The sequence below is a fragment of the Penicillium citrinum genome (assembly GCF_028827155.1).
Source record: "Penicillium citrinum strain IBT 23319 chromosome Unknown utg000006l:1.0-3011923.0:1.0-3012962.0, whole genome shotgun sequence".
NCBI lineage: Eukaryota > Fungi > Ascomycota > Eurotiomycetes > Eurotiales > Aspergillaceae > Penicillium > Penicillium citrinum.
Window position 1 is genome coordinate 1,222,359 of NW_026622691.1, and position 24,839 is coordinate 1,247,197.

At 47.6% G+C, this 24,839-nt stretch overlaps 9 protein-coding genes across 9 annotated transcripts; 6 read left to right on the plus strand and 3 right to left on the minus strand.

Annotated features, from left to right (window-relative positions):
* Window positions 1-722: 722 nt before the first annotated feature.
* On the minus strand, window positions 723-2,983 carry N7469_006991 (mismatch repair ATPase MLH1; the record flags this gene model as incomplete). Its single annotated transcript, XM_056645909.1, has 4 exons — window positions 723-2,225; window positions 2,288-2,554; window positions 2,620-2,799; window positions 2,882-2,983. The coding sequence occupies 4 exons, from the start codon at window positions 2,981-2,983 to the stop codon at window positions 723-725; spliced, it is 2,052 nt and encodes a 683-aa protein (XP_056499350.1).
* A 224-nt stretch (window positions 2,984-3,207) lies between these two features.
* N7469_006992 (uncharacterized protein) lies at window positions 3,208-5,277 on the plus strand (the record flags this gene model as incomplete). Its single annotated transcript, XM_056645910.1, has 3 exons — window positions 3,208-3,826; window positions 3,889-4,140; window positions 4,211-5,277. 3 exons carry the CDS (start codon window positions 3,208-3,210, stop codon window positions 5,275-5,277), a joined length of 1,938 nt encoding a protein of 645 aa, XP_056499351.1.
* A 660-nt stretch (window positions 5,278-5,937) lies between these two features.
* N7469_006993 (proteasome regulatory particle base subunit RPN1) lies at window positions 5,938-8,953 on the plus strand (the record flags this gene model as incomplete). The annotated part of the gene is made up of 5 exons (XM_056645911.1): window positions 5,938-6,082; window positions 6,183-6,247; window positions 6,321-6,485; window positions 6,557-8,869; window positions 8,927-8,953. The coding sequence occupies 5 exons, from the start codon at window positions 5,938-5,940 to the stop codon at window positions 8,951-8,953; spliced, it is 2,715 nt and encodes a 904-aa protein (XP_056499352.1).
* Window positions 8,954-9,544: 591 nt separating this feature from the next.
* N7469_006994 (protein kinase RIO2) lies at window positions 9,545-10,934 on the plus strand (the record flags this gene model as incomplete). Its single annotated transcript, XM_056645912.1, has 3 exons — window positions 9,545-9,607; window positions 9,687-9,831; window positions 9,904-10,934. The coding sequence occupies 3 exons, from the start codon at window positions 9,545-9,547 to the stop codon at window positions 10,932-10,934; spliced, it is 1,239 nt and encodes a 412-aa protein (XP_056499353.1).
* Window positions 10,935-11,365: 431 nt separating this feature from the next.
* Window positions 11,366-12,225, plus strand: N7469_006995 (mitochondrial 54S ribosomal protein uL23m; the record flags this gene model as incomplete). Its single annotated transcript, XM_056645913.1, has 3 exons — window positions 11,366-11,445; window positions 11,599-11,886; window positions 11,970-12,225. The coding sequence occupies 3 exons, from the start codon at window positions 11,366-11,368 to the stop codon at window positions 12,223-12,225; spliced, it is 624 nt and encodes a 207-aa protein (XP_056499354.1).
* A 413-nt stretch (window positions 12,226-12,638) lies between these two features.
* On the minus strand, window positions 12,639-15,548 carry N7469_006996 (putative LON domain serine protease; the record flags this gene model as incomplete). Its single annotated transcript, XM_056645914.1, has 3 exons — window positions 12,639-12,726; window positions 12,781-15,022; window positions 15,086-15,548. The coding sequence occupies 3 exons, from the start codon at window positions 15,546-15,548 to the stop codon at window positions 12,639-12,641; spliced, it is 2,793 nt and encodes a 930-aa protein (XP_056499355.1).
* Window positions 15,549-16,260: 712 nt separating this feature from the next.
* N7469_006997 (porphobilinogen deaminase) lies at window positions 16,261-17,359 on the plus strand (the record flags this gene model as incomplete). The annotated part of the gene is made up of 2 exons (XM_056645915.1): window positions 16,261-16,522; window positions 16,608-17,359. The coding sequence occupies 2 exons, from the start codon at window positions 16,261-16,263 to the stop codon at window positions 17,357-17,359; spliced, it is 1,014 nt and encodes a 337-aa protein (XP_056499356.1).
* Window positions 17,360-17,621: 262 nt separating this feature from the next.
* Window positions 17,622-18,794, minus strand: N7469_006998 (IGBP1/TAP42 family protein; the record flags this gene model as incomplete). Its single annotated transcript, XM_056645916.1, has 2 exons — window positions 17,622-18,197; window positions 18,252-18,794. The coding sequence occupies 2 exons, from the start codon at window positions 18,792-18,794 to the stop codon at window positions 17,622-17,624; spliced, it is 1,119 nt and encodes a 372-aa protein (XP_056499357.1).
* Window positions 18,795-19,380: 586 nt separating this feature from the next.
* On the plus strand, window positions 19,381-24,757 carry N7469_006999 (uncharacterized protein; the record flags this gene model as incomplete). The annotated part of the gene is made up of 15 exons (XM_056645917.1): window positions 19,381-19,508; window positions 19,567-19,769; window positions 19,829-19,932; window positions 19,981-20,414; window positions 20,464-21,136; window positions 21,184-21,237; window positions 21,262-21,366; window positions 21,430-21,498; window positions 21,555-21,737; window positions 21,797-22,870; window positions 22,938-23,338; window positions 23,420-23,933; window positions 23,995-24,180; window positions 24,242-24,394; window positions 24,452-24,757. The coding sequence occupies 15 exons, from the start codon at window positions 19,381-19,383 to the stop codon at window positions 24,755-24,757; spliced, it is 4,587 nt and encodes a 1,528-aa protein (XP_056499358.1).
* Window positions 24,758-24,839: the final 82 nt, after the last annotated feature.

Below are 24,839 nucleotides of genomic sequence, written 5' to 3' on the forward strand. Positions count from 1 at the left end.
GGAGACCAAATCCACGCATCATCTCAAGATTGATCCGAGTCTGCGCTGTATACTGTAGTAGGGGAGTCTACTGGTTATACTCCTGCTAGGAAGGTAATAAATAGTATTACCTATCTAGGTAGGTATCTCCTAAGGGAGTTAGTACCAATCAGGTCGTCACCTGGTATCTAGTAGATATCGGATTCTAGTTATACCCTCGATCTAGGAATTTCCATATAGGACTGTAATTCGATGGAGTCGATAACAGAGAACCAGCATCAGTGGCACATTCGAGAGCACAGACAATTGTAAATATGTATGATATATTCTACCTAGGTAGTACATACTCAAATTACTATTTAGATTTGGAAGGACGACGGCCCAAGTCGTAAAAATGGTGGCCCTCCTAACAACACTCTTGAAGGTTAACACCAACCGCCAAACCCGCTGTACACAACGGTGGCATGGCAGGGACCGCAAATCTTATCTAATGTAACTTATCTTTCCTAGAGCTTTAACATCGCTCGAACACCCTATAAAGTCCTTTCAGATCCGCGACCTCAACTACACCCCGCAGCATCCGTGACGTGGCCACGAGCCGAGACCGCATCGCAGGGAACACGGCATGTTCCAGCATTCGTGCCATTTGCTGACGCCGGGTTTGGATCAAAGGGTCCTCGTTTGCGGTGTCGCCATCAGACTCTGTGTCACCTGCTGTATCGAGCTCAGGTCGCTCAGCAGCACTATTTGATATCGTCTTGTTTGGGGGGGGTTGGAAGTTGCTCTGGTGTGTAAAACGCCGCAAGTTCTCGTAGGAAAGTTCGGAAGCATTCCTCTTCTCCAGACCAGTCTACATATGGTCCGAGACGGAGTAGGAATCGTGGAAGTTTTGCAAGAGACGGAACATATCCCTTAAGCAAGAGTGGGAGTGTTTGTAGCTCACCCTCTGCACTGATCTGCATGGAAAAATATTCATCAAGCATTTCTCGACGCTCGATAAGTGTGCGTGACACGGCCTCTGCAGCGTTGGAGAACACGGCCTCAGCGTCATCTGCCGTGCCATTATGGGCTTGTTGCTCGGCTTCTGCTGCGATGCTGAGAAGATCCACAAGCTTTGGAGGAGGATCTAATTTGATGACGCCGAAGTTACCGAAGTCTGTCAGCCCAATCTGGTAAAAGAATTCATTGCAGGCTAGACCATAGTCCACCAGGTACAGCTTTACCCCGGACTGAATTGCAGCAAGACGTCGTTGTTCGTCTACGAGGCCGACATATGTATGTGATGCGAACATTTCGGTCAAGGTATTATGCATAGCAGCACGCACAGAACTGCGAAGACTCTTAATGGAGGTAAGGGCGATACGGAGAGGCTGACGATCTGTTGTTTCGTATTGAAGACCGTTGTCCACGATCGAAGTCCCAGGATCTGCAGATGAATCCGCCTGGGACAATGATATAGGTGTTGGGGTGAGCATGGATGTGATTTTGCGGACCTTTGAGTCCGTACGGACGAGGTTGTTCTCATATGGTCGTTTAGAAGTCGCTGGAGTTTTGGGGGTGTTTGCCGTTTTGCAACTGGCTGTTCCTTCGCCAGAGACAGCAATAGAACTGTCTTGGCCAGGTTTAATTGTTTCAATGGGTTGAACTCCCGGTAGAAGGCTTTGTGTGAGGAATGTTCGACTGGAGTCAACCTGAGCGAGCTTGGATCTGATCTCACTGCACACCATTTCGATAATTTCGTCTTCGTTCAGGAAATTTACTTCCCGTTTCGTAGGATGCACATTGACATCAACACGGTGAGGTTCGATTTCCAGGTCGAGGTAAATAAATGGATGCCCGCCCTTGGGCAAGAAGGCCGCGTAGGTCTGTTCGATAGCACGTTTAACGGCCGTTGACTCCACCGCACGGTGATTGATGAAAAGGAGGATCACAGTCTTTTTAACATGGTAGTTAGCGTTGGTTGCAAGCCCGGAGGCTTGAAAGCCAAGTTTCTTCTCAGCAACATCGAACTCCACCAACTCATTTGCAACAGCACTTCCATGTATTTGGCGGATTCGATCTCCTGTTGTAGCACCAGACGGAGTCGAGATGCCTACTCCTGAATCCCCATGTTTGCGACATGAAAAGGCGACGCCAGAACAGTGTACCGCATAGCGACCGACTACATCAAGTATTTTGGCGTACTCTTCGCTCGAAGAGCGGAACGCACGACGTCGGGTAGGAACATTATAGAAAAGGTCCTCCACCTGTTGCGCAAAATTCAATTAGATTATGACATGAATACAGCATTATTGTTGTAACAACTCACGGTAATTTGTGTCCCACCACGCCCGGCAGTGGCTTTCGGAGCAGCACTCTGTCCTGGCTTCGCAGGAACCAACTTCCCATCACCATAATGTGCGCGCCAGGCACAGCTTGACCCGGCCGTTTTTGTTGTGACTGTAAGATGTGCGATGTGGCTTATACTAGCAAGTGCCTCGCCGCGAAAGCCATAAGTACCAATGGAGGAAAGATCCTCGAACTCTTTAAGCTTGGAAGTGGTGAATCTCTCACAAAGGATAGGCAGGTCTTCGCGCTATACAATATGTTAGACACTCTTCTAATCGAGCCCACAAGAGATATATTCCGGCCCAATCTCACATCAATTCCGTGTCCATTATCCGTGATTTGAAGTAGCTTCAATCCTCCATCCTTAACTAACACTTCAATCGAGGTGGAACCGGCATCGACGGCGTTCTCGATCAATTCCTTGAGTGCGTGCATCGGAGCGACGATAATTTCACCTGCGGCAATTTTGTTGACGACATCGGGATCCAGAGCCTAAATATAATTGCATGTTAGCGTTTTTAATACAGCTAATGTTGAATGGCCAGAGCCACCAAGCAATGTACATCTTTCCCACCTTGATGCGTTTCGGCTGAACTGGCCCAGTCGACTCTGTCACATCCACAGGGCGCTTAGTACCCCGTTTGTCAGGAGAATCGACTTCCATCTCGCCGTCCATTTTGGTCCAAATGGCCTGGCGCGCGTTGGCGACGTTGAAGTGGAGAAGAAACGCGGAGGTTCCAACGATAAGACGAGCTCCTATCGATTGGATCCCGACGAGCTGCAGATCATCACTTGCATCATCCCTTCAATTTCACTATTTCTGCACATTTAGCATATATTATTACTTGTCATGTTTTGACTGAATCTATCAAGAGTACATGGTGTTTATGCTCACCGAATATGGCACCCACGAAATTGCCACTGCATGCCGATGAAGAATTGGGCAAAAAAGACGACGACCATCGGTACGCAGCAGCAGGTCGCTTTAAGCCATTTCAACACTCTGCTATTCACCGGCCTAGACGAATATTTTTCCTAATTGTGTTTTTCGTCCTTGTTTATCAATTTTTCAAACATATGCCGACGGATTTGACCCCCGCAGTTGAAAGATACAATCCAACGATAGCAAATCCACGGCCTCCCAATGTTGAAACAGCTAGAGCACCACCACAGCTAACGGTGCCTGATCAAGCCCACGATGCATTGAAACAGAGTCCAGAGCAGCCTGACTCCCAACTTCATGGCAATCAGCAGTCGTATGACGGCAAGATCAGATTCCAGGACTTGGCTCAGTCCCTTCCCAGCCAGAAGCATCCCAAAAACCAAGCCAGCAATGCTGTTGTCTTTGCAGGATCAGATCTTCACTGTATATCATCCTTGATACCTTTAGCCTGTCGAATGGCGAGCCAAAGATTAAATCAAGTCCACTTGGTCCTGTTAGGGAAGGATGAGGTATCTATTGAGGGTATTAAGCAAGTGAATGGGGTTAAAGATTCGGAGTGTTCTATGATATGGCACGGTTAGTTGAACGCGATTGGATACTGCTATTACCTCGAAGCTGATCCCCTTCATTATTAACAGATGGCAGACCAGATCATGCAGCCCAGTCTACTCATGCTCGGATGGAGCGAGCTGTAGTAGGTGGACTGAGGTTCATTCAGGACTTCATTGCCCCGGAGGTTATCATCACTCAAAACCAATATTTGGAAGACCCATTCTTCTGGAATGGGCTGAGCGTTCATAAATATGAAAGCGGTGTTTCTCACATCATGCTTCCGACTGTTTCTGAAAATCTGATGTGGATCGCCTTGCTTCAAAGTAATGCCTTGAAAGGTAAACCTTGTTACGTTTTTTGTCCAAATTCCAGGCTATCCAAGTATGCTAATGTTATCAATGATGATAGCTTGGAATGAAATCCAAATAGATATGGTTATTCATGCCACGCAATCATCAGGGGCCTTACTTAGGCTCATCCACTCTTTAGACGCAGCTGATTATCTGGGTGCAATTCCCAGACTCACGATAGAACTCCCGGCCTTGGTGGAGTCTCAACTGCTGGAGAGCTTGCAAAGTCTCAAACTCAAACAACTACAAAGCCATATTACCCTTCGCCGACGTCTAGAACCTCGTTACATGGACGCTGCCGATTCCTCTCTTCGAACTGTGGAAAGCTTCTACCCATTGAACCCAAGCACCACGCATCTCCTCCTGCTCTCTCCTCAAGCCGAGCTTGCCCCGTCCTTCTTTCATTATTTAAAGTACAATGTCTTGCGCTACAAACAGTCACCTGGGCCCGATTCGACATCTTTAGGTCTTTTAGGTATTTCTCTTGAATTACCGACTTCCAAGCCCTCGGTTGAAAATTCCCCATTTACACCACCGTCGACATCACCTTTACATGACGGTAAAGACCAAAATACTTGGAAGAAGGAACACATCCCTTCGCTGCTGTGGCAATCGCCAAACAGTAATGCGGCTTTGTATTTTGGTGACAAATGGGTTGAATTTCATTCTTTCCTCTCAAGCCACCTTGTCTTTGAAGGAAGGGCAAACTCTGCTTCCAAAGAAAAGCAGATCTCAAAGAAATATCCGGCTTTTATGGAATTTTTACTAGAAATGATGCAAGAGAGGAACTATTTCATGATCTATCCCTCATTTTCAAGGCATGCTGCCATATCAATGGCAACTGTGCATACAGAAATGCATCATCTCCCTGAGGAGTTTATCAATGAGAAGTCACATCAGGATACCGATGGCGATGATTGGGACCTGAGGTCATCGGGCTCTTCTGAATCTGAGACATTCTATGAAATGCCAGTGGGCCGGGATCATAGCCTCACACCGCTGCTTGACACCTTCGAGTTGGGTCTTGCTGATATCGGTGATCTACCCATACTTTCATTCGAGGGAAGGACTATGAGCACAGAGGAGCTCGCTGCACGAACAAAGAGCTCCTTCGAGTCTTCTTAAGTATGTTTAACTGAATTTGGATATGATTATACTGTTTTCTTCTGCCAGGATCAACTTTTGGAATCTAACCTAAGAGTAGACCATCTTGAACACCTCCCTTTTCATTAGCAATTGTTGTTCCCGACCAGAATTGAGGAGGCTAGTAGTTAATTACCACTATTGCTTCACCAGAGTCATTCAGTGACCAAAATTGAAATATACAAGAGCTCTATTCAGCCTGCGTGCATGACTCTGACCTACTAGTATTCGTTAACTAACACAATACGAGGACGACAGGTGCAGGGAAAGAGAAGTTGGGAGTATCCCCCTTTGGTGTAGAGAAGTTAGATCATACAGAGTCACTTGAAATAATTGAACTAAATTTCTGGTCATGTATGTAGCTATTTAAACCATTCAATATCCATCGACATTCCCATTGAATGAGGAATGTGCTAGATCGAGCAATGACGAGGGCTTGGCATTGTTATGTAATCCGAGAGCTGCAACAGCCCGAGCTCTCTGGCGACGGAGCCAGCTAACAACTGCATCACTCGCCATCTGAAGAACTCCCTTTACTTCCTCTCATATTCGTGTGAATACATACCTGATCTCATTATACCCGAACTTTTATCTCGTTTTTAAAGGTTCCACCCCGACCTGGTCGCCAGATTACCGTCAGAAATGGCGAACGAGGGCGAACGGTCAACCGCCGCCGACAAGGGCAAGGGCAAGGTTGAGGACGTTAGCGAGCTGAACGGCAAGAAGCCTCAAAATGACGACAAGACTGCGACTGATGGAAAGAAGAAGGATGATGAGCCTCAGGAAGGTAAGTTTCGACTCCATCGGGCCAACGTTCTTCGAAGCAGAGCGTGTGGCCTCCGAGAGATCCCAAGATACCCGACAGTGAAAAGCTGACATTCTTGAAGATGAACTTAGTGAGGAGGACCAACAATTGAAGGATGAGCTGGAAATGCTCGTGGAACGATTAAAGGTGTGACAATCTCCCTCCCGATACGTTGGTCGCTGATGACGTTGATGTTGATGCTAACGTTTGTCCGCAATAGGAATCCGATACCTCCCTCTATGAGCCAGCCGTGGAAGCCATCAAGAACTTCATCAAAACCTCTACTTCCTCTATGACCGCAGTCCCAAAACCCCTCAAATTTCTTCGACCACATTACGATGAATTGACGGAGGTGTACGAGAAGTGGGATGCAGGTGCCGTCAAGGTTGGTCCATCACGAATTTACAATTGCTTATCATAAGCACCTGCACAGATTCTAATGATGGGTGTCTCTAGGATTCGTTGGCGGATATGCTGTCAGTACTCGGCATGACCTACGGAGACGAGGAGAAGCTGGAGACGCTGAAATACCGTCTGTTGGCAAAGTCGGAGGATCTTGGTTCCTGGGGTCACGAATACATCAGGCATCTGGCGCTTGAGATTGGCCAGGAATATCAGAACCGGTTGAATGCGGAGAAAGAGACCCAAGATTTGGTAGATCTTGCTTTGTCGTTGGTTCCCTACTTCCTCAGCCACAATGCCGAGGCGGACGCCGTTGACCTTCTGAGCGAGATGGAAATCATTGGGGAGATCGCGAAGTTCGTTGATGAGAACACATACGCCCGTGTCTGCCTATATATGGTCAGCATGGTCAACCTACTCACTTACCCCGAGGACCAGGAATTCCTTCGGACGGCACACGATATCTACGTTCGCTACAACAAGCTTTCTCAGGCAATTGTACTTGCCATCCGACTTAACGATATTGAACTCATCAAGAGCGACATCAACGCCACCTCCGACAAGTCACTTAAGAAGCAAATGGCCTTCCTGGTGGCCCGTCAACAAATCTGGCTGGATCTGGAAGGAGAGGATGAAGAGGACGAGGCTCTTGCTGAGTGTCTGAACAATATCTCCATTCCCAAGCACTTCAAGTCCCTGGGCAAGGAGCTCAACATTTTGGACCCCAAGATGCCCGAGGATATCTACAAGACTCACTTGGAGAGCAGCCGAGGAGCCGGTCTCACCAACCTTGATTCGGCACGACACAATTTGGCTAGTGCATTCGTCAACTCCTTCGCCAATGCCGGATTCGGGAACGATAAGATGATGCTTGTCGAGGGGGAGAAGGGGCCCTGGGTCTGGAAGACTAAAGATGACGGTATGCTCTCGACTACTGCTTCTCTGGGTATGCTTCTGCACCGTGACGTTGAGGATGGATTGGACAAGATCGACAAGTTTATGTACGCGAATGAGGACCAGGTGAAGGCCGGTGCTTTGCTTGCCGTTGGTATCTTGAACTCTGGTGCTCGGCTCGATGCCGATCCTGCACTCGCTCTCTTGAGTGATCCCGATGTCTTCCAGGCCAAGAGTGTACCAATTCGGGTGGCTTGTATCATGGGTCTCGGTCTGGCATATGCTGGTTCCAACAAGGAGGAGCTCCTTGAAATTCTTTTGCCAATCGTGGGCGATTCTTCGCTTGATATGCAGCTTTCTGCCATGGCCGCAGTTTCACTGGGTTTGATCTTTGTTGGATCTTCAAACCACCAGGTCAGCGAAGCCATTGCCACCACACTTATGGACGAAGACCGCCAGCAGCAGCTGAAGGATAAGTGGACACGCTTCATGGCTCTTGGTCTGGCACTTCTTTACTTCGGCCGCCAGGAGGAAGTCGACGTTATCCTCGACATTCTCAAGGCCGTTGATCACCCAATGGCCAAGCCAACTTCGGTTCTTGCCTCAGTTTGTGCCTGGGCTGGTACTGGAACCGTGTTGAAGCTGCAGGAACTTCTTCACATCTGTAACGATATTATTGAGGAGAAGGAAGAAAACAAGGGTGATGAGCTTGTTCAATCTTATGCTGTACTGGGTCTTTCTCTCATTGCCATGGGTGAAGATGTAGGTCAGGACATGATTCTGCGCCAGTTTGGTCACCTCATGCACTATGGCTCTAGTAACATCCGACGTGCTGTACCTCTGGCTATGGGTCTCATCAGCCCTAGCAACCCCCAGATGAAGATCTACGACACTCTGTCCCGGTACAGTCACGACAATGATAACGATGTAGCTATCAACGCAATCTTTGCCATGGGTCTTTGCGGTGCCGGTACGAACAACGCTCGTCTAGCCCAGCTCTTACGACAGCTTGCTAGTTATTACCACCGCGATCAGAACTCTTTGTTCATGGTTCGCATCGCCCAGGGTCTCCTACACATGGGCAAGGGTACGATGACTTTGAATCCTTTCCACACCGATCGACAGGTTCTCTCCCGCGTCTCGGCTGCTGGTCTGCTCACTGTGCTTGTTTCCCTGATCGACGCCAAGCAGTTCATCCTGGCTGAACACCACTATCTACTCTACTTCCTCATCACCGCCATGTTCCCCCGCTTCCTTATCACTCTTGACGAGGATCTGCAGCCCCTCAGCGTTAATGTCCGTGTGGGTCAGGCTGTGGATGTTGTCGGCCAAGCAGGTCGTCCGAAGACCATTACTGGGTGGCAAACACAAAGCACTCCCGTGCTTCTGTCCTATGGTGAGAGGGCTGAGCTAGAGGATGAACAATACCTCCCACTCAGCAGCACCCTGGAGGGTCTGGTCATTCTGCGCAAGGTACGTTTTGTTTGATTTCCTTACCGCTCCGTTATATTTTACTAATAACCTATCTAGAACCCTGATTGGGAAAGTCCCGAATAAACCAATCGAATTGTCTCCGGTTGGTTACGTTGCGTGGCAGACGTATATCACATGTAATGCCTGGTTTGTCGTTGGATCAAATGTGTCCAAGCTAAGTAAGGAAATATTATGGACTCTTATTTTCATCATCACTACTGCATTCTATTCGTTTCAAAGCTTGATGGCATCTAAGGCTCCAGCGCCTTGGATATCAAGTTATTGTAGACTACACTTCTAGGCATTCAGGTTGGGTGGTACAAGGGTATACTACTGGTAACGATGTTGAACAATCCAGCTCTCCATTTGCAAACCCCTTTTATCACAGCAACTGTACGTAACGATCTAGTGCCATCTCCTATGTATGTCTTAAATAATCCTATTCTGAAAACTGTTGATAACCGTAAAGCCCAGCTCTTGGGCATTGGTCGACATAACGGTGAGGCTCTATCAGCTACCCCTCTCCCGAATAGGAAATAGGGCTTAGGGCTACGAGCTTATCTTTTTTTTATTCTCCGCATCTCAGCCATCAAGGTTGATTCAAGTTCTAACCAACGCATTTGGCCTGGATTCCAGACATTTTAAAGGGCAAACTTGGTCTAATAACTTGTTAAAATGAAGCTCGACGCCAAAGCAATCCGCTACCTCACGTCTGAGGATTTCCGAGTGCTTCAAGGGGTACTTATCGCCCCTCCCCCGCGGGCAGCGACTCTGACGATTTGTTGTTTTCGTGCTAATATTCCTCATTTAATCACAGGTGGAAGCCGGAAGTCGTAACCATGAAGTTGTCCCGACGCCTTTGATCTCCCAGCTCTCTGGCCTTCGCGGTGGTAGTGGCGTTCACCGTGCCATTTCGAACTTGGCCAAAACGAACTTGATCGCCAAGGTGAAAAATGCCAAATGTACATTCCCGCGTTGATCACTACATTCAGCTCTGTCATCTGCAGATTGCTAATATGTTATCACCCTAACAGATGATGGTTATCGCCTCACGTACGGAGGACTCGACTACTTGGCTCTAAATGCGCACCAAAAGCAGAAATGCGTATACTCCGTTGGAAACCAGATTGGCGTTGGCAAGGAATCCGATATCGTCGTCGTCGCGCATAGCAGTGGAGCACAACGAATCCTCAAGATCCACCGTCTTGGTCGTATTTCGTTCCGAACTGTCAAGACCAATCGAGATTACCTTCGACACCGTAACACCGGATCTTGGATGTATATGTCGCGGCTGGCCGCGATGAAGGAATTCGCCTTCATGAAAGCCTTACGGGAAAATGGATTCTCAGTTCCCGAACCTATTGCTCAGAACCGCCATACCATTGTCATGAGTTTGATCGATGCCTTTCCTCTCCGTCAAATCGCCGAAGTACCCAAACCAGCTGCGCTTTACTCGGAACTTATGGATATGATCTTGGAACTGGCACGCTTTGGATTGATTCACGGTGATTTTAACGAGTTCAACATTCTTATCAAGGAGATCCCGGAACCCACCGAGGAAGGCAAGGAGGTTGAAAATCCCGACTCGGAAAAGCAAGAAAATATCCGGCTGGAACCGGTCCTTATTGATTTCCCGCAGATGGTTTCTATTGACCATGCCAACGCGGAGATGTATTTCGACCGTGATGTCAATTGCATCAAGCGCTATTTCAAGCGTAAGTTCCACTTCGAAAGCGATGTACCCGGACCATTCTTCAAGGATGCCAAAAAGAATTTCGTGAAGAACCCCGGAAAGCGCCTTGATGTGGAAGTTGAAGCCTCTGGATTTTCGAGAAAGATGGCTCGTGATCTCGAGAACTATATGCAGGAAGTCGGTGCCAATGGAGACGCTGATAATTCTGACGGCGAGAGCGAGAGTGAGAATGAGGAGGAAGAAGATGATCAGTCTGGCTCAGAGGATGAAACAAACCCTGATAATGAGCGCTCAGACCAAGCCAATGCCGATGTGGACGAGAGTTCGAAACGGCTAGAAGGGTTGGAGGTCTCTGGGCCATCAGGGCAATAAAGAAATGATGGCATATACAATAATGACCATGAATGATGAACTTTACTGTACATTAGGCCTTTGCATGTCTGCTTAAAAATAAGACGAATCATCATCCTGATAGATCTATCATTGAAAGATCCCAAGAAGATACTAATCTAATTGCACGAACTGCTCCTATTGTCACCTGTATGACTTCCCACCGGCATACATGTCCTCAAAATAACCCTGTTATACAATCACATCATCGAATTTTACCAATCTATATCTCCACCGCCTATTAATATCAAAATGACGACAAGTGAAATCTGTATCAATTTGACTGCAATTCTATACTTCGCATGTTTAGTCTACGGTGGGCGATGCGGCCACTCGCGCAGTTCTGCCCAGCGCAGCAAAAGATCGCCTGCGGGAAGTCACTCCGACACTTCAACAACCATCCAATCTCCAAAATGGTGCGCAAGGCAATTGGCATGCCCCAATTGGGGACAAATGGGTTTCTCCCTGTGGCACAACGCAAACAGGTCTTCCTGTAAGTAGCGAAACATCACCTTCGCCAACCCGTCAAATTTCAACTCTTCCCGTGGAAGAATCAAGATGATACGATCCACGAGGAATCCTTTCTCCAGACCTTCAACAGCGCTTCATATACAGCTGGAACAAGACTAATCTATTTATCTAAAAGTCCTGAATTCACAATCGCCCTCGTCCGAACCCCCTTTCTCTCCCCGCGCTACGCCCAATTCCGCGTCCCTCTTCACTTCAACAAGCTCGATCTCCGTGACTATCTCGAGCGTGTATATGGCGTCGGTGTCGTGAGCATTCGCAGCTACATCGAACAACAACCCATCACACGCATCACCCGTGACAATCGAAACTTTGGTGCGTGGCGACGGCCGCAGTCTATCAAGCGCATGACTGTTGAATTGCGGGAGCCATTCGTTTGGCCCGAGGAACCGACAGATTTCTCCCGGTACGTAAAACTCGTTATTATCGGACTAAATGCCGTTGGTTTGGTTTGTACAAGTCTTAGCTAATATTATTCACGATCTACAGTTGGGAGAAGGAGTCTTGGGACGCTACAGAGAAACACCAACAACGTGTGCGCAAGGAGAACGCCCAAAAGCCGGATGCATCTGAGAAGCCGGACGAGGATCTGCGAAAGGCATACAAGGAGCAGGCTGAGCAGTTGAAGGCTGAGAAGGAGGCATGGCGACCAACTTGGAAGGCTTTGGGCCTTGAGTTTGCTCATAAGGAGATGGCTAAGGGCAGATATGCCCCTGCCCCGAAGTGGATGAAGAAGACACCATGATTGAGGAGAAGAGGCTTTAATTTCTTGTATCATCGGTGTTAGTGCGTGCTTCCTCTATCTTGCTATCGGGCTTTTGTATTATATACTGTCAAATATCAGATCAAAGAAATCTGGATGTCTTATATGTTTTTCATTGCCAGAATGTGTAACTTCCAAATTCTAATAATATTTGTGCTCTGTATTGAATAATGAAAATGTAAAGTATGAACATGCGATATTCCGACAGAAATAACTGCGTGTTAAAAAGATAAACAAGGAATAATGACAACTGCAATTGCCAATCTGGCAAAATCACGCTATGCAAAGACAACTGGAGTTGAGAGTGGCTGAGGGGATCAAGAATAAGCAAAAGCAATAGATAGAAAAGAAGGGCATGACAACAGCTGCACATCTTGATGGGTATCAACAGTCGTCTATAGACGGCTCTCCACAAAGTTCACCTGGTGCTGGCCGGGCCAGTGAGCATCTGGCCAGATTGTACGAAGTGCCTCCCAAATATGACTGTAGGTTGAAGTTAGCAGATAGTACGTAGTGATAATTTGGCAAATGACTCACTGGACATAAACGATCTCCAGACCATCTGTCACCTCCTTAGGGACATCCTTGACATCTTTGCGATTAGGGTACGGCAGCAGCACTGTCTTAACACCAGCCCGGTGTGCACCAATGAGTTTCTCTTTAATTCCGCCAACGGGCATCACACGGCCTCTCAGCGAAATTTCGCCGGTCATAGCAATCTGAGGAGGAACAACCTTGTTGGAAAACAAGGAGATCAGCGCAATGCTGTGCGCAAGACCAGCCGAGGGGCCATCCTTGGGGATCGCACCAGACGGACAGTGTACATGCAGGCTTCGACTCTTCATGACATCCTCATTAGGGTCATGTGTAAGTCCCAGCTCGAATGAATGGGCCTTAACCCACGTGAGTGCAACCTCAACAGATTCTTTGAGAACATCACCAAGCTTTCCAGTGAGCTGAACGCGCCCGTTGCCGGGCATATCGGCAACCTCGATGAACAGGATACTTCCTTGTCCACCAGTAGAGTAGGCGACTAGGCCAGTAACGACTCCGGGTCGTCCGGTCTTCTCGGCGATCTCTTCCTCGAATCGTTCGATACCCAGAATATCCTCTAAGTCTTCAACGGATACAACAGGATTGTATTCTGACAAACGATCGCTATCGCCAGCATCGGCGTATTGAACAGCCTTATGACGGCAGATAGAACCTATCTCACGCTCTAGGTTACGAACACCAGATTCACGAGTGTAAGCTGTGATGGTCTTGTCGATGACTTCATCAGAGAGGTTGACTTGGCCCTCAGACAGACCGTTGGCACGGATCTGCTTGGGGATAAGGTGCCTCTTAGCGATGTGTCGTTTCTCTACAGTAGTGTATCCGGCAAGAGAGATGGTTTCCATGCGGTCCAGCAAAGGGGGCGGGATGGTATCCAGAGAGTTGGCAGTAGCAATGAAAAGAACTTTGCTGAGATCGATCGGAATGTTAATATAGTGGTCAGTGAAAGAGTTATTCTGCTCAGGGTCCAAAACCTCAAGCATGGCTGCAGAAGGGTCGCCTTGGAAGTTAGAACCTCCAACCTTGTCAATCTCGTCTAGCAAGAAAACAGGATTAGCAACGCCAACCTTCTTCAAGCCATTGACGACGAGACCCGGCATAGCAGCGACATAGGTTCGTCGGTGTCCGCGAATCTCAGCCTCGTCACGGACACCACCAAGGGAAATCCGATGGAACTTGCGGCCGAGCGAAGCGGCAACCGATCTCGCCAAACTAGTCTTGCCAGTGCCCGGAGGACCAACAAGTAGTAGGATCGGAGACTTATCAGTCATGCGCTTAGACTTGAGAATTTCTAGCCGGGTTTCCAACGCAACCCGGTCAGCCTCTGATAGCAATGGAATATCTTTCTCAAGGTCACCAGCTGATGACGCATCTAAATCCTTTGAAAGGCCAGTAATCTGACGCTCCACATCATCATTTGTGGACTGCTTCAGGCGGAGAACCGCAAGATATTCAAGAAGTCTCTTCTTGATCCGCTCTAGGCCGTAGTGATCATTGTCCAGTTGCTGTCGCGCACGTTTCAGTGTCTCGGGACCAAGCTCATCTGCGGTCACCTTGGTCCAAGGAATATCAGCGAGGTTTTCGAGGTACGTGCGGCAAACACCGTATTCGGCATTGGCGGGATTCATTTTGCGCAAGCGCTTGAGTTCCTTGTCAGCCACCTTTTGGGCTTCGGGGCTTAACTCGGCATTCTTGATGCGTTGCTGCAGCTCATCGACTTCGTTCGGCTCCTTCTCCTCGTTGTCATTGCCACCACGCGCACCCGCTGTACCAGGTGGGCCAAGGCCTGAAAGACCAGCCATTGCCCGTCTTGCAAGGAGTTCACGTTCCCGAGGATCGATCTGGTTCACATCCGAGTTGGGAGGAAATGATGTGGTGGTAATAGAAGTAACCTTAACGCTGCTCTTAATGTGTTGAGCCTGACGCGTTAAAATCTCTACCACCCGCTCCAGACGCTCCTTCACGTCAAATGAAGCCAGAATTCGGAGTTTCTCTTCGAAGCTGCCATCAGATACATCGGCCATAAAGTCGGCTAATTTTCCAGCCTGGCCAATTTCCGTCTTCGATATGTACAACTCAAACTTTCGTGCAACAAGTGGCGACAGGCGAGTCGACGCTGATGACAATAGAGAAGAGAGGCGTAGCAGGGTAAGCAATTCACGGGATAGTTGCCTGAGCTGCTGGAAAAGCTCAGCAGCTTCTGAATCACCGTGGATAGACGTAGCTAGTAAAAGATGAAACGTTAATATTGGCGAATGGGTTCATCCGTCACGCTCGAAGAACTTACTGGTTTCATCATGAAGAATTACCTCGGCTTCGAAGAACGGTCGATCCTTTAGGACCCTTTTGACGGTGAACCGCTGAGAGCCCTGGACCAAGAGGAAAGGCTCGGCATAAGCTCGGCGTTGGACACCGATCACCTTGCCTACCGTACCGTACCGGAAAAGGTCGTCCTTGCGCGCCTGACCAGCATCAATCATATCATAATCCTCCCTCCGGTTATCCTCCGATTCATCGCCTTCGAGAAGCTGTTGGCCATCCCGGCTCAGAAATGGCGAACTGAGCGGAATACATCCGAAGGTGATGGAGCCACCGTCACGCTTTTGAGGTCGATCAACCAGGGACGACAATAAATTTGTCAAGTCAGGTCGATTGGAGACCGGAATTCGCAGGGTGACACCGGGAAGCAGAACGGAGCCCTTGGCTAAAGGGACTAAAGGAAGTTTGACATTCCTACCACTGGATCCCATGTTGATTTTGCCGGGCCGAGGGAAATGGAATCAAGTGGCGATGAGGAAGACGGCAAATGACAAAAGAGCCCAGCGAGTATAAGACAGGTGAGCAATCACAGATGATGATGATGAATTAAAGGTGTATGGACACACGAGTGAGAGAAAGACTAAAAGGAAGATCAGGAGATGAGAAAGGGGTAGAGGTAGAAGAAGAGGGGAAATGGGGGAGATGGGGGAAACGGTGAGGAGAAGTTCTGGAACCCCGTAGATGATGGAGGATGCGCGCAGGCAATTCCGGGGGAGGGCGATAAGACGAACAGTCGCATGTCTTGTAATCTCCACGTCCCGAAGCCGAGGTTAGTGCGATTGGACTGTAACGAGTACGTCAGTCCTGCAGATCGGCCGGGGAAGTTCACTCTAACTGTAAATCGGTCACTCTGCACCAATGTCTAAGTAGAAAGTGATCAGCTGAAACTGCCCCTCATTTTGAACTACAAGTTGCATTCATTGTTGGTCGTACGATAATATACATCTGTACTCCATACTTGTGTCCTTGTATTGTATGTGTGTATCATGCTGTATTGTATTCCGCGGTAACTCCGTCAAACACTGGGAAATGTCCCGTGATCGGCCACATCCACCGGGGATCAACTAACTCATTTTCCCTCGGCTGCTCTTCCCCCTTCAGACTCGCGTGATTCTTTGCCTCCACCACTCTCTCCTCATCATCATGGCCACCCCCACCTCAAGGGCTTCCTTCACAATTGGCACTCGCAAGTCCAAACTTGCGCTGGAGCAAACTGAATTGGTCCGCGCCGAGCTGAAGAAAGCGTATCCCGACTATGATTTTCAGATCTTCTCCAAGGAGACTGCCGGCGACCTGAACACCACTATCGCCCTGAAGGATTTTACTTCCAAGAATTTATGGACGGAGGAATTGGAGGAATTGATGATTGCTGGCCAAGTCGACTTTATTGTTCATTCACTTAAAGGTAGGAAACCTTGCTTCTATGTCGAAAAATCGCGGGGTAAACTTGAATAGCTAACATGAGTGTTTTTTTTTTACCTTGCGCGCAGATGTCCCCACCCTCCTTCCCGATACCTGTACATTGGGCCCGATGATGCCCCGCGAAGACAACCGGGATGTACTCGTCGTGAAGCAAGGACTGTCGTTCAAGAGTCTCGAGGAAATCCCCGCGGGCTCCGTCGTCGGAACCTCCTCCATCCGCCGAACAGCCCAATTAGCCCGCAAATACCCTCATCTCATAGTCCAAGACATCCGCGGTAATATTGGCACTCGGTTGGCCAAACTCGACGCTGAAGATAGTCCTTACACATGTATTGTCATCGCTGCTGCCGGTCTGCTGCGTTTAGATTTGGAGAATCGCATCACGCAATATCTCAGTTCGAAAAACGGCGGCATGCTCTACGCGGTTGGTCAAGGTGCCCTGGGAATTGAGATTCGGAAGAACGACACGCAGTTGCAGGAGATGTTGAATGGAATCAGCCACCAGGAGACCACATATGCCTGCTTAGCAGAGCGCAATCTCCTACGAACCCTCGAAGGAGGCTGCAGTGCCCCGCTTGGAGTAGAATCCGAATGGATTCAGGGCTCTGATGGGTCGAAGAAACTCCGTATGCGCTCTGTTGTTGTCAGCGTTGATGGTCAACAAGCCGCGCAAGTGGAGTTGGATGGAGATGTCAACTCTCCAGAGAGTGCGGAGGCTTTTGGTGTTACCGTGGCCAACGCGCTGGTGGCCGATGGTGCCGGAGCGATCCTCGAGGAGATCCAACGCAAGAAGCTTGTCAAGGACAACGTTTCTTCTTAATGGAAAAAACAAAATTCTAGATAAATTTATGGACCATATGCAGATACCCTGTGAAAAGAAAATGCAACGATATTGACGAGACCTAATTCTTTGTTTCCTTTCTCATCATTCAGCCTTATACTAGGCTTATGCCAATCACTCACTGTCAAGCACTACCTAGTGTATATTGTGCGGGTTCATGACACTCCAAGCCCGATAGCCCGTCTAATAGTAATCCTCTGGTCAAGATGGTGTTTCGATGCTATATTTGATGGACAAGCCCTCAACCCCGATTCAAGGTATTGCCCGATCCCTTTGGATTCGCTTCCACATACTCGTCCCAAGCTCGAGCCTTCATCGTCTCCTCGTCCGCCTTGTCGAAATCATCTGGATCGATGTCGGGTATTATACCAGATTGTTCTCCTCCTTGAACTACATTACCTCTGCGTTTTTCCTCCTCGAGATACTCGTCGATTGTCATCGTTGGAAGATTGTGACCGGAGCGAAACACGCCTTGCTGGAGTTGTGTCCGTCGATCCAGTAGTGTGAAAGGCTGCATTGGTTTTCCTCTACTGTTGAGGATTGGACCATTCCTTCCGCCATTCAGTAGCTGTGACAAAGACGGGTCCACGCGATCGGAGTAGTTGACTCCTCCCAAATTACTCCGTTCTCTCGGGTCGTCTGGTTGTGGGTTACTCGGTGGCGGAGCGTTCCGCATCATCGAAAGCATCTTCAATTCCTGCATTAGAAGATCTAGTGCTTGGAAGGTTTGGTGAGTGTAGAGTTGAAGTTCGGCCAGGTATAGTTTTCTAGTATCCTCCTCGTCGCTTTGCAGCTTTGTTTCATTACGGGCAAGGTACTTTTTACTTGTCAGTGGACATACAGAAGTCTTTCTTCATGGCCGTTTTCCTACCTCCAGTTTTTGTTTCAGCTCCTTCTCTTCTCTGAAACGTCTCACTTTGATATCTCGTCTGGCAGCTGCATCGTTGGCAGGTGCCAGAGTGAATGTGGTAGGATTGGCCATATATTGCGCGAAGAGCTTCTTATCACCTGCTGACAACAGCTCATACTCATCCAAGCGATTGAGGAATATTTCATATTGTTCTAGCGCTCGACGTAGGACGGCTTCTCGATCGGATGATAGGGTGCGTTGGATCAATTCGGCAAGATGGTATTCGAGTGTCATGTATCTAAGCATGATTAGCATAACAACGACTATAACTAAATCCAGAAGAGCATCATACTGGATGTCTTCGGTTGATAAATCATCAATCGACTCGTTAGAGCTGAAGAGCGATACAATGCTGACTTGTCTTTGGCATTCTTGGAATTTAGCGATTGTCGCATTCACCAAGTCACGATAGGTTTCAGTGGTGGTATCTCCTCGCGAATCTAATGATGCCTTGTCTTCTTTCGCCGACGAAAATACGGATCGAAGATTTTGCGTTTCCTCCATGATTGTCAGTAGGGATGATGTGTGGAGGTTGAAATCAATCGCGCTTCATCGCCCCGCAGCTTCGGCTTGAGTTTTGCCCCAGCAGGATAAGCGATAAGAGAGGTGCTCTTATCGCTGTGGAGTATCCTAGCCCTCTACCCTAGACGAGATTCCATTGGTTTGAAGTATATAGTAGTTATAGGAAAAGTGCAAAAAAAGTCAAACACTTGCCTTTCAGAAGAACAAATTTCTCTATAAGTTCATCTTGGGATAAGGATGTCATCAAGTGTTCAAGTAAATGGCATACGGAAGGTGCGAACTTGTCTGTTTGTCGTCGTGGTACCTTCCTTTCACGGAAATATATTTCAGTTGATAGACTCTTCACTCTCTGCCACATCTTTCCATGTGCTTCACCTTCCTGATTGATCACTCTATTCATCACACTTGACAGCTTGTACTCACAAATTTCACATCAATACAACATAAAGTTGACTTTGAAGTTGAAATTCACAGCAAAGCATATTCTGTTCACCAGAGCCTACGAACTTTCCCTTTCACTACCATACGTTGAGCACATCAATAAAAGCGCTGAACACAGGGCACTGTCATGGCATCGGCACAGGAAACCGATGATCCGGAGAACCATTCGGGCAACTCTGAAAGTGATAACGACCAAAAACCCTGCCAAGCATCTGCTCAGAGTCGTGAAGTTCAAAATGCTCAGTTCCAAGCACTGTTCGTTCTATATAACATGCGCCAGCCTTGAACAATTACTAATTCATTTATCCAACAGACTAGACCGGTTCGCGTTCGACTCGAATAATAAAATGGGAGCAAAAGTTAGAGAAACAGCGAATAGACCGGATTCCGAACTCGCAATTCCATCCTTACTTGCAAAACATGACCCAAATCCAGGCAATCTGGACCCTCGTCCGTACCAGATTGAGCTCTTTGAGCGAGCTAAACTTCAAAACACCATAGCGGTGCTTGATACAGGTAAGCGAATATCAAACAACCAGAAGTCCCACATCTAATGCATTTCCACCCTAAATTAGGCTCGGGAAAGACGTTGATCGCGGTTCTACTACTGAAGGAAATTCTGCGACGTGAACTGATTGATCGAGGGAGCGGCAAAGATCCTCGCATTGCTTTTTTTCTGGTAAGCTTGGCTTGAACCAGGAATTTGAAAATGACTAACGATGTGAAGGTTGATAGCGTAACGCTTGTTTTTCAACAAGCCGCTGTGTTGCGCAACAATATTGATCAGAATGTAGGCCATTTCTATGGTAGCATGGGAGTCGATCTCTGGGAGCGAGAGACCTGGGATACTCACTTCAAGAATAACTTGGTCATTGTTTGCACAGCCGAGATTCTTCACAAGTGTCTTCTCAATGGCTTTGTCAAGATAGGGCAGATAAACCTCTTGATATTTGATGAAGCCCATCACACAAAGAAAGACCATCCTTATGCACGGTTAGTACAATACCCGATGCTCTTGAGGTATGAAGAAAATCTGATTGACCCTTTTCGAAGCATCATCCGAGATTCATATCTCCGATCAAAACCATCCGAACGACCGAGAATCTTCGGAATGACGGCCTCTCCGATCGATGCAAAAGGCAGTATCACGGACGCGGCTCGGTAAGCATTGAAAACATTTTTCGCAGGCAAAATACTTACATGTGAGTAGGAAGCTTGAGGCACTTCTTGATAGCAAAATAGCCACTACCACAAATTTAACGGCGCTTTTGCGTGCTGTACGACGTCCCAAGGAAGAATTCTGGACCTACCCAAGACTTGGCAAGCCATTTGAAACTACCCTTTATCAACTTTTGAAGGACAAATTTGGCGATTTAAAGGTTCTTCTGCCCGTTTTTCGGTTTGCATGGACCGCAAGTACAGAGCTAGGACCATGGTGTGCGGACTACGTGTGGACACACGCTTTAGCGGATAAGGTGATTCCTCGTCTTGAAGCGAGGATCAACAGGATTTCAGGTTCTGAAGTGGACACTTCCGAAGATACTGAGAAAGACATAAAGAGGGTCCGAGAGGCTGCCAAAATTGTGAAGGACTACATGTTCAAGAGTCCTAAGGAACAGGGTCAGCTCAGTCCGAAGGTGGAGCTCCTTTTGAGACAATTGACACAGCAATTCAGCAGATCAGAAGGCAAAAAGTGCATTGTGTTCACCAAAAAAAGAAGCACAGCAAAGGCTCTCACGCGACTCTGTGAGATATGGAATATCCCCAACCTCCGCCCAGGCATGCTTGTCGGGGTTCGAAAGGAAGATGTCACAGGAACCGTGACATTTCGAGACCAATTCCTTGTTTTGATCAAGTTTCGCCAGGGAGAAGTGAATTGTTTGGTAAGAAATACCCCGGAAAAGGGATAACATGATATTAATATCACCAGTTTGCAACTTCTGTCGCCGAGGAAGGTCTCGATATTCCTGATTGCAATCTTATAGTCAGGTAGAATTCATATAAGTAGCTCGATATGACACTCAAGTTGCTTAAAAATGCTAGGTTCAACCTTTACAGGACCCTGATACAGTACATACAGAGCAGGGGACGAGCCAGACATGCCGAATCCACGGTATGTGTGTGTGTGTGTGTTTTCTCGGGTCTCTTGAGTATGACGGAAAATTGACGAGTTTAGTATGCTATCATGGTTGAACATTCGAATCAAGAGCATCAGAAACGTTTGCAAGAGGTCAAAGAAGGAGAAGTATATTTATGAAAACTTTCCTCAATGGAGCCCCATACTGAGTCCTGGAAATATAGGTTCTTATGCGTGCATTTTTTGACGGGCTTCCAAAGGACCGTTTTCTACACGGCGACGAAGACATTTGCAATAAAGATATGCAATGCCAGGAGGGAAAGCGAACCTACACCATCTCTTCTTCGGGAGCAAAACTGACATATCCCCATGCTGTCGATGTGCTTGCTCGTTTCGCCCACTCATTGGTAAGGAAATCCAATCCCGGTCCTTGTCTGTTTATTGGTAACCAGAGCTTTTTCCTTAGCGCTATGAGAACGAAGTTTCGACGGATATCTCTTATTTTGTCGTCCCAACCGGTGGCAAATTCATATGCGAGATCATACTCCCCGAGAAGTCTCCCATTAGAGGAGTTACTGGGAGATCCGAGAGCAAGAAATTGACAGCGAAACAGTCCGCTGCTTTCGATCTATGCCTAATCCTCCGGAAAAACCAGCTACTAGATGATCATTTCAGCTCAGTATATCATAGAAGGCTCCCGGCTATGCGAAACGCTAAGTTGGCAATTGTCTCCAAGAAAACAAACAGTTATACGATGCGCTGCAAGCCGTTAGTTTGGACACTTGAGAAGAAAAGCAATCCAGGAACAGTGTACGGCACAGTCATTGCATTCGCTCCTTCGAAACCACTTGTACGCGAGCATGGGAGCTTGGTGATTCTGACACGGGAAGTCATTCCTGAATTCCCACCTTTTCCTGTGTTCTTAGAACATGACAAGGAAGCCCAAATTCACACTGTCCGTCTTGAGCTCGCTCTCCAGATTACACTCGAAGAGCTGGAGCACCTGACAGCCTTCACTGTTTCGGTCTTCAGTGACCTATTCCAAAAAAGCTTTGAAGAAGATTCGAAAAAATTTCCCTACTGGTTTGCACCGGCGAAAATTGTAACCGGGAAAGTATCTGCCGATTCCGACCCCCGGCACATGATCGATTGGGATATCTTAAAGTTCGTCCATGATAATCGTGAGATATTCTGGACCAAAGAAATAGATAAGCAGTCTCTTGTTGGAAAGTTCATCTACGACCCTTGGGATGGCAGAAAAAGATACTTTACAATGGCCCTTGACCATAGCCTGCATCCATCTGATCCACCTCCGGACTGGGCTCCACGTCGAAGGTGGATGGAGAACATCATGAACTACTCTACCAGTCTTTCTAAAAACTCTCGACCGAAGTTTTTAGACAAATGTGATTGGAGCCAGCCAGTTTTTAGAGCTGAGTGTATCTCCTATCGAAGGAACTTCCTTGACAAAGCGACCGACGCTGAAAAAGCCGACAAAACGCAGTGCTCAATCTGCATTGAACCACTCAGAATCTCACCCGTGAGTGTTGTCGGCCCATTCGAGGCTCAGTACATAACCAAACATCATCCACTCATAGATTTCATAGATCCCTCTATTGACAGTAACATCATGCCTAGCAGTTCCGGCAATAATCACGAGGATGGAGTCTTATATGATCGTCCAAGAAGGCATACAATTAATTGGGCTGGACATGAGGCTGGATTATGCTCTTGAAGCCATGACTAAAGATTCTGACAATACCGAAGAGCATAGAAGTTTGCAAGTCCACATGCAACGTGGAATGGGAAAGAACTACGAAAGATTGGAGTTCTTGGGAGATAGTTATCTCAAGATGGCGACATCAATATCGCTCTTCTGCCAAAACCCCGATGATGACGAATACGACTATCATGTCAATCGTATGTGCCTGATCTGCAACAAAAACATGTTCAATGTCGCCACGAAGATCAAGCTGTATGAGTACATCCGTAGTCGTGGCTTTTCTCGGTATGTCAGAAAGAAAAAGTCTTAAGTACTTGATCCTTGGAATACTTCGAGAGGAAAATGTTAGCTAATATAGAACTACAGACACAGTTGGTACCCTCCTGGCATTCAGCTCCTACGCGGCAGAGACTATATGAGACATCTTGTTACCGAAAGTACTCACAATCTTGCTGAAAAGACAATTGCGGATGTGTGCGAGGCACTGATAGGAGCTTCATTGCTCTCGGGGGGTCCAAAAAGCAGATTTGATATGGCGACTAAAGCTGTTACAGTATTCGTGGGAAGTGACAATCATATGGCAACATGCTGGAACGATTATCGTCAATCCTATTCGAAGCCGCCATACCAGCTCAAAGTCAGCGATGGGTCTGAAAGGGACCTTTCTCAGAAGATCTTCGAAAAGATGGGATATAGATTCACTTATCCCCGCCTATTACGATCTGCATTCACACACCCCTCTTACCCGCAAGCATATGCCAAGGTCCCATGCTACCAGCGACTAGAATTCTTAGGTGATGCACTTTTGGACATGGTGTGCGTAGAATATCTCTACAGAAAGTACCCAGACAAGGATCCCCAATGGCTTACCGAGCACAAGGTAAGTTGCTTGTTTCGGCTTTTGCGGCACGAGTGTTACATTTGCTGAGATGAGGTGGAAGATGGCTATGGTTTCAAATAAGTTCCTTGGTGCTCTCGCGGCAAAATTGGGATTCCACAAACATCTTCAGCATTTCAGTACCCCGATCCAAACAAGCGTTGCGAGTTACATTGAGGATATTGAAGTGGCAGAAGAAGAAAGTAGCGGTGCGAAAGACTATTGGCTGGGCACCAAAGATGCCCCAAAGGTGCGTTCTGTTGAAGTCTTAGGGGAAATCGGTCACAATCCTGACGATATGGTGAGTTTAGTGTCTTCCGGATATGATCGAGGCATACATCGCTGCCATGTTTGTTGACTCAGATTTCAACTATGAGGTTGTTGAAGCCTTCTTCACAATGCACATCAAGCCATTTTTTGAGGATATGTCTTTGTATGACACTTTCGCCAATCGACACCCAACGGTAAGCAGAAGAAGCTAGAGACTTGCAATCGACCCAAGAAGTCTAATAATGCTACAGACATATCTTTATCACCAATTGACAGAGATTCAGGGATGTACCAACTACTGTCTTAAAGCAGGCGAGATTTCGGGCGGAGATGGAGACCAGTCACGCGTTCTCGCTGCTGTGCTGATTCATGGTGAAGCTATTGCCCAAGAGGTCGGAGTATCTTCTCGTTATGCAAAAGTCCGCGCAAGTGAGCGAGCTTTGGAAGTAATCGAAGGGATGTTGCCGACCGACTTCTGTCTCAGGTTTCACTGTGACTGTAGACGATCATCTTCAGGGAGAGGCATGAAGACTGAGGATATTGGGACTGCCATATAGAGGCAGGTAAGCTACAGGGGTCAATGGAGATAGCCAGCTAATTTAAGTGCAAATATATGAGTTCGATCACCCGAATTCGTTG